General features: G+C 51.5%; 1 protein-coding gene across 1 annotated transcript in view; it reads right to left on the reverse strand.

Moving 5' to 3' along the window:
• Nucleotides 1-11,100, reverse strand: part of GALNT17 (polypeptide N-acetylgalactosaminyltransferase 17) — a 505,206-nt gene extending 494,106 nt beyond the window's left edge. Inside the window, exon 1 of the mRNA XM_032254907.1 lies at nt 10,493-11,100. Within this exon, the coding sequence (XP_032110798.1) occupies nt 10,493-10,730 (238 nt within the window). The 5' untranslated portion in view covers nt 10,731-11,100. The remainder of the gene's footprint in view (nt 1-10,492) is intronic.
• Nucleotides 11,101-13,099: the final 1,999 nt, after the last annotated feature.

The following is a 13,099-nucleotide window of genomic DNA, read 5'->3' on the forward strand; positions in this document are numbered from 1 at the left end:
CCCCAGAGAGGGCTCAGGTCAGAGCCCCCCAAAGCAGATTCAGATTTTCCAAATGCAGCAGTTCCAGGTGTTGACTCTCAGTTCTGGATGTGATCACGGAGTCACAGAGGAAACAAGTGACATGCAACTGAAATCACTCTGAGGTTCAGAGGGTAGGTTGAATCCTGAACTCAGAGGAATGGCAGGGCCAGCCATGCCAGCAACACCAGCTCTGTATACCTACTGCTGCATTCTTTTTTTTTTTTTAAGTAGAAATGGGGTCTCACTATGTTGTCCAGGCTGATCTCAAACTCCTGACCTCAAGTGATCCACCCACTTCAGCCTCCGAAAGTGCTGGAATCACAGGCATGAGCCACTGCACCCAACCAGTCGAATATTCTTTAGGGACATAGCGTATCCCTGGTAAAGCCACAAAGGTACATTCCCACTATTCCACAGTGCCTAAGGAGGCATGATCTCTGCACCTCATTGTACTCTTAGCACCTAGCCCACGCCTCGCAGCAAGGAAGTGCTCACTGATGGATATGAATGACCATCGTGTTCTGGAACAGGGTTTGACAGAGACAGGCTGCCATTTCTTCTCCTAGGCATCAAGAGCCATCAGCCAAAGGCACCATCATTATAAGTAAGAGGAGGAGCAGGGGATTCGAGGAGAAGGGAGAAGGAAATGGAGTTTGGCTCAGATAAACACATGGAAGAGAGAAGGATCCCAGAGTAGTCCAAAGAGTCCAAGAAAGTTACAAGGAAAAGGACCTCCTCTCACCTCGTTTGAGATTCTCATAGCAAATAACAATGACCACACTCTGCTATGAAGCATCACTAGCTGTCCATACATCCATTCAGGAAGTAACTCCTGAGGGCTGGGCACGGTGGCTTACGCCTGTAATCCCAACACTTTGGGAGGCTGAGGCAGGAGGATCGTTTGAGGTCAGGAATTCAAGACCAGCCTGGCGAACATGGTGAAAACCCATCTCTGCTAAAAACACATGTGCACACACACAAAATGGCCGGATGTAGTGTTGCATGCCTGTCGTTCCAGCTACTAGGGAGGCTGAGGCAGAAGGATCACTTGAACCCAGGAGGCAGAGGTTGCAGTGCACAAAGATCACGCCACTGCACACCAGCCTGGGCAACAGAGGGAAGGAATGAAGGAAGGGACGGAGGGATGGAGGGAGGGAAGGAAGGGAGGCAAGAGAGAAAGGAAGGAGGGAAAAGAAAAAGGAAGGGAAAAAGGTAGAAAGAAGAGAAACATCTCCTGAGGACCTACTATGGGCCAGGGCAGCTCTAAGTGTCTGGGGCATACAATGGGAAGCAGCAAGCACGACCCTTCCTATAAGGAGTGTGCATTCCCACAGCTGCTGTGTGTTGGGTTTCATGCTTGTGCTATACATTTTGAATTTCAATTCACCCTGACATACGATGGTCCCATTTTACACTTAAAAAGTGAAGGGACTTGACCAAGGTCGCAGAGGTAATAAGTAACAGAAGTGGAAATCAACTCAGTCTGTCTGAGTGTCCTTCCTTTCCTTTTTCCTTTCCTTTCTCCTTTCCTTTCCTTCTCTCTTTCTTTCTTTCTTTTTGAGATGGAGTCTCACTCTGTTGCCCAGGCTACAGTGCAGTGGCATGGTCTCGGCTCACTGCAACCTCCACCTCCCAGGTTCAAGCGATTCTCCTGCCTCAGCTTCCCACATAGCTGGGATTACAAGCACCCACTGCTGCGCCCACATAATTTTTGTAGTTTTAGTAGAGATGGGGTTTCACCATCTTGGCCAAGCTGATCTCGAACTCCTGACCTGGTGATCCACCCTCCTTGGCCTCCCAAAGTGCTGGGATTACAGGCATGAGCCACCGCACCTGGCCCTGAGTGTCCTTTTAATACACTAGTTTTCAAGGTTTGTTTAGAATTTGGGTCTTGCTCTGTCACCCAGGCTGGATGGAGTGCAGTAGTGCAGTCATGGCTTACTGCAGCCTCGAACTCCTAGGCTCAAGTGATCCTCCCACCTCAGCCTCTCAAGTAGCTGGGACCACAAGCATGCACCACAATGTCTGGTTAATTTTTTATTTTTTGCAGAGACAAGGTCTTGCTATGTTGCCCCAGCTAGTCTCAAACTCCTGGCCTTAAGCCATCCTTCTGCCTCTGCCTCCCAAAGCGCTGGGATTACAGGCATGAGCCACTGCACCTGGTCTCTTCTAATACATTCTTAAAGACTTGCGGGTCATCTCATCTTAGGGTGTTTTTTCATTGGCCTCGGGCTTGGGTGTGCTCATGTTTCATCTTCCTGTGGTCACTCTTAGCTCTAAGTGATTACCGAGCTTTCTTCCTGTCCACAAAGGACACTCCAGATTTGGCAACAAGCAAAGGTCAGGGGGATTCGGTTTCTTCAGCGAGAATGACACTGGCTGCCTCTCCTGCTACCTCTAGGCTGGGCAGCAGGCGGCTGCTGCCCCTAATGGCATGGTGCCTGCGGCTCTCACCTGCCAACACAGATGTGCCTGCATCTGAGGCTGTCCAAGAACACAACTCCCTATTTTTTCAGGAGGGGACAGCTGCAACCAGACACCATGAGTCCTTGGAAGTAAAGGAAGTTGGTGTCCCTCTGGCACCCAGGCCCTGGCTCTGGGACCAAACCTTCTGCAACCCAGGGTCCTTGCCTGTCCTCAGTCCCTGCAGAATGTCTGCATGCAGCAAATGAAGGCTGGAACTGCCCTGGTTTCCTTCTGATGTTCCTTGTAGTGACTAATTTTAATATGCACATTTGCCCTTTCTCTCCCTTAGTTCCCTCCTGCAGGAAATGCTGGTACCATCCAGTGTCTGTGGGCTATAAGAAAGAAGAAATATAACACCCGGCCACCTCTGACATTCATGAAAAGGAATGCTTTCCAAAGCCATCTCTTTCTTTGTTTTAGGTTTTGGTGCTTTTTTTTTTTGTTTTTTGAGATAGTGTCTTGCTCTGTCACCCAGGCTGGACTGCAGTGGCACAATCTCTGCTTACTGCAGCCTCTGCCTCCCAGGTTCAAGCAATTCTCCTGCCTCAGCCTCCCAAGTAGCTAGGATTACAAGCGCCCACCACCACGCCTGGTTCATTTTTGTATTTTTAGTAGAGACAGGTTTTCACCATGTTGGCCAGGCTGTTCTGGAACTCCTGACCCCAAGTGATCTGCCTGCCTCAGCTTCCCAAAGTGCTGAAATTACAGGCATGAGCCACCACGCCCAGCCACCATCCTTCTCTTTTTGCCTCCACCTTGGAGACCTGTGAGAGCAAATCTCTCCCTCTGTCTCTCCGTGCCCAGTCACTTTCCCTGCCTAGGGAGTTCAGTTGGGTGGGTTGTGCTGGGCTGGGGCTACATAGGAACCAGTAACTCAGATTCCAGCTTCAAGTGCCTGAGTGGCTTGGGGGCAGGGCTGGAAGAGGTAATTTTGACTTCTCTCCATTTCTACAAAGATTTTCAATTTCTTCAAGCAACCCACCTTCTATTCAATATCCTTCTGTAATCTAAATTTGGTACCTAAGTTGAATCAATGGCATTTCTTCTTCTGACATAGCTGCCCTGGGCTGACAGGGACACAGCTCCGATGTGCGCCCTGAGTGGGGAGTCTGAGAAGGGAGGGGATGGCGCTAGGGCTGGGAGGCTGCGAGGGGCAGGGAAGCTCCACGCTCTCCATTTTCTTCCCCTTACTCAGCAGGAACATGCTGGGCTTGGGAGGAAGTCCCCTGGCTCTGCCCTTCCCTAGCTGTGTCACCCTGGAAAAGTCACATAGTACGTCTGTTTCTCACCTGTCTTACCTCTAAAGTGAGAGAAATAAATAACTTCCTCAAAAGGTGACGGAAACATGATAGAAAGTCAAAACTCATGTATGGAAGAATTCTAACAAGAACTCCCTCCGTCCCTAAGTCCACTTTCTTATTTATTTGAGGCAGAATCTCACTCCATCACCCAGGTTGGATGCAGTGGCGCAATCTCAGCTCACTGCAACTTCTGCCTCCCAGGTTCAAGTGATTCTCCTGCCTCACCTTCCAGAGTAGCTGGGGTTACAGGCATGAGCCACCACGCCCTGCTAATTTTTGCATTTTTTATAGAGACAGGATTTCATCATGCTGACCAGACCGGTCTGGAACTCCTGACCTCAAGTGATCCACCCACCTCAGCCTCCCAAAGTACCGGGATTACAGGCGTGAGCCACCATGCCCAGCCACTAGGTCCACTTTCTTAACGCTCATACAAAAGGGGCAGGCCATCATTTAAAATTTTTTTTAAACACAGCATTGTCTCCTGTGTAATTGTTTTAGATTTTCCAAATGGTCTTTGTTTTTGTTTTTGTTTAGAGACAAAGTCTCACTCTGTTGCCCAAGCTGGAGTGCAGTGGCACAATCTCGGCTCACTGCAACCTCCATCGAGGGTTCAAGAGATTCTCCTGCCCTGCCTCAGCCTCCCAAGTAGCTGCGACTAGAAGCATGCACTACCATGCCTGGATAATTTTTGTATTTTTAGTAGAGATGGGTTTTCACTATGTTGGCCAGGCTGGTCTTGAACTCCTGACCTCGTAATCCACCCACCTCGGCCTCCCAAAGTGCTGAAATTACAGGTGTCAGCCACTGTGCCTGGCCAGATTTTCCAAATTTCTATAATAAATATGAATTAATTTTATTCTACAAAAAAGAATATGCAGTTGATCCTTGAACAAGTGATTGAACTGCATGGGTCCACCTGTACATAGATTTTCTTCCTCCTCTGCCACCCCTGAGACAGCAAGACCAGTCCTTCCTCCTCCTCCTCAGCCTACTCAATATGAAGACAACCAGGATGAAGACCTTTAAAATAATTCACTTCCACTCAATTAATAGCAAATATATTTCCTCTTCTACATGATTTTCTTTTCTTTTCTTTTTTTTTTTTTTTTCTTTTGAGACAGAAGGCTGCAGAGCAGTGGCACAATCCATAGCTCACTGTGTCCTGGAACTCCTCGGCTCAAAAGATCCTCCCACCTCAGCCTCCTGAAGAGCTGGTACTACAGGAATGCACCACCATGCCCGGCTGATTTTTGTAAAGGTGGGGTCTTGCTATGTTGCCCAGGCTGGTCTCAAATTCCTGGCCTCAAGTGATCTTCTCACCTCAGCTTCCCATAGTGCAGGAATTACAAGCATGAGCCAATGTGTCCAGCCCATACAATTTTATTTTATGTATTTATTTATTTATTTTTTGAGACAGAGCCTTGCTCTATTGCCCAGGCTGGAGTGCAGTGGCACAATCTTGGCTTACTACAAACTCTGCCTCCCAGGTTCAAGTGATTCTGCTGCCTCAGCCTCCCAAGTAGATGGGATTACAGGCATGGATCACCATGCCTGGCTAATTTTTGAATTTTTAGTAGAGGTGGGATTTCACCATGTTGGTCAGGCTGATCTCACACTCCTCACCTCAGGTGATCCACCCGCCTCAGTCTCCCCAAGTGCTGGAATTGCAGGCGTGAGCCACCATGCCCAGCCCACTATTTTCTTAATAACATTTCCTTTTCTGTAACTTACTTTTTATAAGAATATAATGCATAATACACACAACATAGAAAATATGTGTTCATCAACTGCGTATGTTACCAGTGAGCCTTCTGGTCAAGAGTAGGCTATTAATAGTTAAGTTCTGGGGGAATCAAAAGTTATACTTGGATTGTTGACTGTGCAAGGGTTGGTGTCCCTAACCTCTGCATTGTTCAAGGGTTAACAAGAAAGCCATATTCATGTTATGAAATCATACATTTAACAAAAACACACTGAAACTTGCTGGCCCCTAACCTGGCTGACTGCCTCACTTCTGGGGTCCTTGAAAGATCTCGTTCCCATCATTCAAGAAGGTGAAGACTAGAGGAGCCTCAAAATGGCGCAGGCAAGATGGCTTCCTCGCACTCGGCCTCCCTAGCTGAGTCGTTCCAGTCCAGTCCCCACCCCTCTCTACTCCATCCAACCCAACCCAGCCTGACAACCTGGCCATCATTTACCTCCTAAAACTAGCTCCCAACCACTTGATCAGCCAATAAACCTTACGTGCCCCATTATGTTCTAGAGGATGTGGTGTGCTGAGGGATGGAGGTGGAATTAAAAGACCAAAATAAAGGCTGGGCACAGTGGCTCACATCTGTAATCCCAGCACATTGGGAGGCCGAGGCTGGCAGATCATCAGGTCAGGAGTTTGAGATGAGCCAGGCCAATGTAGTGAAACCCTGTCTCTACTAAAAATGCAAAAGTTAGCCAGGTGTGGTAGTGCATGCCTGTAGTCGCAGCTACTTGGAAGACTGAGGCAGGAGAATCACATGAACCTGGGAGGTGGAGGTTGTAGTGAGCTGAGATTGCACCACTGCACTCCAGCCTGGGTGACAGAGCAAGACTAAGTCTCAAAAAAAAAAAAAAAAAAAAAGTCCAAAATATGGCTCTAGCCCTTAAAAGGCCTATGGTCGAGGCGCTGTGGTTCATACCTCTAATCTCAGCACTTTGGGAGGACAAGGACAGGGGTGAGGACGGGGGTGGGGAAGGGGTGAGGGTGGGAATCACTTGAACCCAGGAGTTTGGAACCACCCCTGGCAACATTGGCAGAACCCATCTCTACAAAAAATACAAAAATTATCTCGGCATGGTGGCACATACTTGTAGTCCCTGCTACTAGGGAGGCTGAAGTGGGAAGTAGAGGTTGCAGTGAGCTATGATTGCATCACTGCGCTCTAGCCTGAGTAACAGAGTGAAACTCTGTCTCAAAAAAAAAAAAAAAAAAATAGCCTACAGGCCAGGCAAGGTGGCTTATGTTTATATTCCCAGCACTTTGGGAGGCTGAGGTTGGTGGATCACTTGAGGTCAGGAGTGCAAGACCAGCCTGGCCAAAATGGCAAAACTCCATCTCTACTAAAAATACAAAAATTAGCCAGGCATGGTGGCACACAGCTGTAATCCCAGCCTCTAGTGAGGTTGAGGCAGGAGAATCATTTGAACCCAGGAGGTGCAGATTGCAGTGAGCCAGGATCGTGCCACAGAGACAGAGCAAGACTCCACGTCAAAAAACAAAAAAAAGCTAGGGGAAAGTGGAACCCTCCATAAATCCCTCCTGCTTGGACTTCACAGGAGTCCACAGGAAAGATTTAAGAAACTTGAGCAACCTTTAAAATGCCCAGCTCCCACTCTGTACCAAGTGGCATTGGCCTTCTTTATATGCACAGTGCACCGGCTCTAGCAGCATCTCCATTAATTCCAAGGGAATAAAGAACATTAAGCTCAAGGTTTCCTTTTCCACCCTCGGGAGCAATGAATGAAGACCAGCTGCAGAGCAAGAGAACACGTGAAGTCCAGGTCTCGTCTCCCCAGGCACTAGGAGCCCTTGGCCTCCTCCCCACAGCCTCCTGCTGCAGCAGGTGGCCCCAGCAGGCCTGGGGCATCAACAGATGGGACACGCATTACCCAAAACAAGCACTGGCAAAGATTGGGGGTGCTTGAGGGGCCAAGTGGAGAGAGAAAGAGTCCCCTGTATTTCACAATTTTTCCCTGCTCTTTTCCTGCAGGCTTCATGTCACTGCAAATGACAATAGCAGTCAGGACGATAGCATCTGCCTAGTTGCAGCTTGCGTTCTTAGCTTACCCAGGCAAAGCTCTCAACTCAGCATTGCTACCAACTTGCAAGTCAGGAAGACTCAGCCTTCTTGCCCCACAGCACCTGACTCCACCAGTCTGGGAACTGTTTACGTTCCCAGACTGGTGGAGTCAACTGGTGGAGTCAGGCGCTGTGGGCACCGATACGGAAGCTGGACACCAGCGGATCTGAAGCAAGCTCTCACCTTAAGTCTCACCTTAAGTCCCCGAAATGAGCTGGCTTTGGAGGTCAGATGGGTTTTCTTCCTTTGCTCTGCTTGGTGTAGGCAGCAGAGTGTCAGGCAGTGGGTCAAGTTTGTTAGAGAGGCAAATTCTCAGGCCCCACCCCAGACTTGGGCAAGAGGCCCAGAAATCTGTCTTAAAGGGCACTTCAGTGATTCTGATGCACGTGCTGAACTTGGAGACATTGGTGCAGGAGCTCCTTTCTAAAGCCTGACCTTCCAGGTTCCATTCCCACCTCTGTCACTCACTAGCTGGGTGACTGTGAGCCACTTGTGCAGGCGGGTGTCAGAGCACCCATCTCACAGGTCACGGTAAAGATCCCATGGTTCATGTGTATGTCAGAGGCATATAGGAAGTAACCTCCTTTCACCTAGTTTTCTCCTTTCCCATCTGGGGATGACGTGAAGCCTCTCTGGATAGATGTGAACTTATTGTGAGATAATGCATTTGTAATGTCTTTGCACACATCTGGCACACAGCAAGAATTCCTTTGATGATTATTACAGAATTTTATTATTCCTATTAGGGAAGTGTGGGGTATAGCTCTATAATATTTAATGCTTCTGACTGGAACTAATACCGGGGCCAGGCATGGTGGCTCACACCTGTCATCCCAACACTTTGGGAGGCCGAGGAGGGAGGATTGTTTAAAGCCAGGAGTTTGAGGCCAGCCTGGGCAACCTAGCAAGACCCTGTCTCTACAAAAAAAAAAAAAAAAATTAGCAGTGTGTAGTGGGGCACACCTGTAGACCCAGCTACTTGGGAGGCTGAGGCTGGAGAATGACTTAAGCCCAGGAGTTTGAGGCTGCAGTGAGCTATGATCACACCACTGCACTCCAGCCCCGATGACAGAGCAAGACCCTGTCTCAAAAAAAAAAAAAAAGAAAAACATAAAACAAACTGATACTAAAATAACCTGTGTACCTGAGAAAAGCCTGATGAGTAAGGGAAACCAGGTTATCCTTCAAGTTCCTATGGGTGTAGGCAGGAATCTATCCCGAATTATAATTATGCCTACCCCGTAAGTTTCTGATTCCTCCAGAAATGAACTATGGGTTTTCGTTGCATTCTGTGCCATATTCCAGACACCTGAGGGAAGAGCTTCTAAGTGACTACCCTGACAGCCAGGCCACATACCCTGCAAGTTCAAGACATCCCTGGATACCTGTCAAATGGTATCAGGAAGACTGCAGTATCCTTTCACCTGCCCAGAGATCTGACCACCCCTCCCTCTCCATCCCACCCCTCCAGGAAAATTACCCAGCGGGGACCACTGGTGAGCAGGAAGAGAACCACCTGTCATCCTCCTCCTCCCTGCCACCTGCCACCACAGCGAAGACAGTTGGGCCTGATCCTCCCATGTGAGCAGGTATGTGGCTGTATTTGCAATTCCACATATTTCTGTTTTCAACAAACCTAACACTTCTTTTACTTAGGTGAAAACCATGGATAGAAGTGTGTGCCTATGTGGTCAAGAGCACAGGCTCTGTGGTCAACCAGACACAAGGTTTTGACTTCACACTCCATTATTATTCCTATTACAGTGGTTTGGGGTGCAGCTATATCTTATTTAACACAGGGCAACTGAGTTAACCTCCCCTCGCTTAGTTTCTCATTTCCCATCTGGGGATGGGGTGGAGCTTCACTGGACAGATGTGATCATACAGTGAAATAATGCACTTGTAATGTCTCTGCACGCATCTGGCACACAGCAAGAATTCCTTCAGTTGTTATTATCACGATCTTCGTTGATTATCTGCAGTTCGTTTGAGAACATGAGTTAGAAGCTCAGAAAGAGAGCACGCAGTCTAAGTATGTATCTGCCTTGGATAACCCCATGGAGTCCTGGAAACCTGCCTGCACTCACGTAGATAATACTCCAATGTTGGGAACAGAGAGTGTCCAATGACCTGGCCCAGGTGTGACCAAGGCATGTAAAAAGTCTCCCTCTTCTCCAGAAGTACCGAAGAGAATATTTTAGATGGGACCGATTCTGAGAATGTCACTAATGGGATACCACATCTCGCTTTGCTACATTCTGGAAACACCTGCTTCTCAGGCCCACCTTGAAGTTTAACAATCGCCCCTCCGGAGCCCTCAAGGAGAAACCCTGGCGGCGGCGGGAAGGGAGGAGTCCTCATTCTTAGCTGAGCAGCTCCCCTCATAGAGAGATGACATATTCATCCAATATACTACGGAAGTGCATTAGTTCCCCGACCTGGGGCCTTGACTTTGTCTGCAGACATGTAAGCCCGTCAATCTCCCGGCTCCCTACTGGTCTCCCACCAAACGCTGGGCTCTAAGACCGTTTCCTCCTGCACGTCTGCCCGCGCGCCTCCAGTTCCATTTGGCCGCTCCACTAGTTTCTGCGCTCATGCTGGAGTCGCCAGGGAATGATTTCCCTTCCACACACCGGGACCGGGAGCCAACTAACTGTACTGCCACATCTCCAGGATAAAACCAAACTTGCAGGTGGGGCACTGAAAAGAACCAGGCAGTTGTTCTTCCCAGCAGCCCCAGCCATCTGCCCGAGACGGGGCAGGAAGGGTAAGAGGGAGCGCGCGGGAGCCAGGAGGTGTCGTCTCCACTAGGCGCAGCGCGCAGGGACCCCGGGGCTCACCCTGTGCCCGGCCACCCCGCGCCCTTACCATTCAGCTGCCGGTACACGATGTCCTCCAGCAGCGAGAGGCGCTTCAGGACCGCATCCTGGATGGGGCTGGCGCTGTGCGCGCTGAGGTTGGCCACCTCGGCTCGCGGCCGGATCTCGTGGAAGGCGTCTCCGCCGCGCACCGCGATGGGCCGGCACTTGGCCAGGAAGAGCACGAAGCCGGCTACCGCGATCAGGTTCAACACCAGCAGCACTTTGACTCTTCTCAGTGAAGCCATCAAACAGCCCGGCCGGCCCTCGCCCCGGACCTGCGCCCCCTCGGGCTCCGGCGACGCGCGAGGCAGCCAGGGGCCGAGCGAGCCTCACTCACCAGAGGGCGGCGGGGATCCCAGCCCCTGCGCGCCCCACCGCAAGGATGCTTGGGCGGCAGAGATGGCTGGGAGGACGGGACAGTAGTGGGGAGCGTGGAACCGCTCACGTGGAAGTCCCCGCTCTGCAGAATTGCTCCCCAAGACGCCCGCCCAGTCCACGGCGCGCAGCCCCTTCCAGGAGTCTCAGTGAAAGGCCGGGAACTTGGGGGTCTCTGCTCTGCACCAGCAAAGGGTTCGCCTCTGGACTTCTAGCCGCGCTCAGCGCCGCTGACTCCGGGGCCGGCAGGCACGGCGGCCCGGGAGGCGCAGCGGGAGCTGCGCGCAGGTGCCGGGCTCAGGACCGCCACCCACCCAAGACCGCGCCTGGGGCCGCACAGCCTTCACCCTCGCCCGCAGGCGGCCGTCCCGGCGCGCCACGCGCGCTCTTCAGCCGAGGACCCGCTCCCCTGGGCGGGCGCCTTTGTTCTGCTCACCGACCCGCTCCATCGCGCCGGGCATAGGGGAAGCCCGCGCGGAGCGCCAGCGTCTTCGAGGCTCCGCAGTCACGCTCAAGTCTCAATTACTCTCAAAGTGGGGACAGCACTAGGGGGCGGGCGCGAGGCCGAGCACGACGTCCTCTCCGCCCCCCGCGCGGGGTCCACCCAGCCCCGCCGGCAAACTCACCAGCGCGCACAGCGCCGCTGGCTCCCAGACACGTTCCGAGCCCCCGCTGCGCGCGGAGAGCCTCCCCGGCCTGCAGCGCACCCTGGCCTGTGTCGGAGCTGGCGCGGCGCGAGGCCGGGGGTAGTCAGACCTCAAAAGTCACAGCAGTTCTCCACCCCTCCCTAAACGTCGCGGGGAGCGCGGCGGGGAGGGACGCGCTCGCGATCACCCTCCGCCGGCCAGATCGGGCCGCTCCGCTGGTCCCGCGCCCCCGGGAACCGGACGCCGAGTCTCCCAATTGGCGGATGCGGTGACACCGCCGCTGCGGCACTCAGAGCCACACAGCCAGAGCTGGGGAGCCCGGAGGGGGAGCGCGGCCCGAGGGGAACAGCGGTGGCGCCAGCTCCTCCCCCGCCGCCCCTGGCCGCCCTGTCCCCGCAAGGGAGGCTGTCGGCCGCCGCCCGCAGGCTACCGAGCGCACAGATCCCCGCTCCCTGGCTCCTGCGCGCGCACCCAGGCAGGGCGGGGTGCCTGGAGAGTGGGGACCGCGCGGGATGGGGGCAATCAGGGCATGCTGGCTGCGGCCGGCGCTGGAGGGACCCGGTAGTTCTCAGCACTCCCCAGCGGGCGGGTTCGTTCCTCCCCGGTTGGCGATGAAGACATCCCTTTCTGTGTGCTGGCTGCTCGGTGCTGCGTGGCCAGGAATGGCTAGAGGGAAAATCTGGCCTGGAGACTCGGATTCCGTGACTTTCGGAGCCAGGCCGGGCTGAGCCGGCTTGGGGGTTCTCCGCGTGCGAGAATTCTAACCTTCCCAGTCATCGTTTCTAGGCCCATCCGCAGCTCGGTTCAGATTTCATTATAAGAAGCAGATTGATTTGCCTACTGCTTTTCCACGACCTCTTCCTCTTCCCAACACCAAGGAACTCAAAATGCTGGCATTCAAACCCCCCTGGTTGATCCATTTAATACCTTGGGTCTAAAATAGAAATCAGGCCTCCGACTAATAAAAATCGGGCAGCAAAGCTAAGTGGATCTGGTTTTCCCCTCATCATTTTGATCTCATTAAAGTTTTTATTTTTGTTTTAGCAGTTTTGTTTTATTTTGTTTTGTTTTCTGGGACTTTGTTGTTTTGTTTTTGCTTATGTATTATTTTAAGTTTTGGATTTTAACATAGAAATGTACATGGAAAAAAAAAAAAACATAGTCTTTTTATTTCATTCTCTTGGAATACTGTGCCTGGGTGCATTCGGATCCTCAGGGCGCATGCTTTATAATCTACCTTAAAGTGGATACAAAACAGTTAAATGAAAAAGGCACCAGGGATGATTTTTAGCCACACATGTTGGGCAAGAGGGAGGCTGAGTGGGAAGAAACTTGGGTTACCGAGCATCTCATGGACTATCCAGTTGAGTTGGTTGTTATTATAACCACACTACAGATGGAGCTAGCACAATCAATGGAAGCGTCTGCAAAAATAATTTTTGAACATTCACTCAGCTGCAGGACTGAAGCCAGAGGCTGAGACATTGGGCTGGGGTGCCAGGGCAGCAGTAAATGACTCTAAGTACATGCTTGAGGCTGACTGGCAAGCATGTGTGTATTTCGGAGTGGGAGACAGGAAACAAAGTAGAGGA

This window comes from Sapajus apella, unplaced genomic scaffold, assembly GCF_009761245.1.
Source record: "Sapajus apella isolate SASKATOON/1434 unplaced genomic scaffold, GSC_monkey_1.0 scaffold88, whole genome shotgun sequence".
Classification (NCBI taxonomy): Eukaryota; Metazoa; Chordata; class Mammalia; order Primates; family Cebidae; genus Sapajus; species Sapajus apella.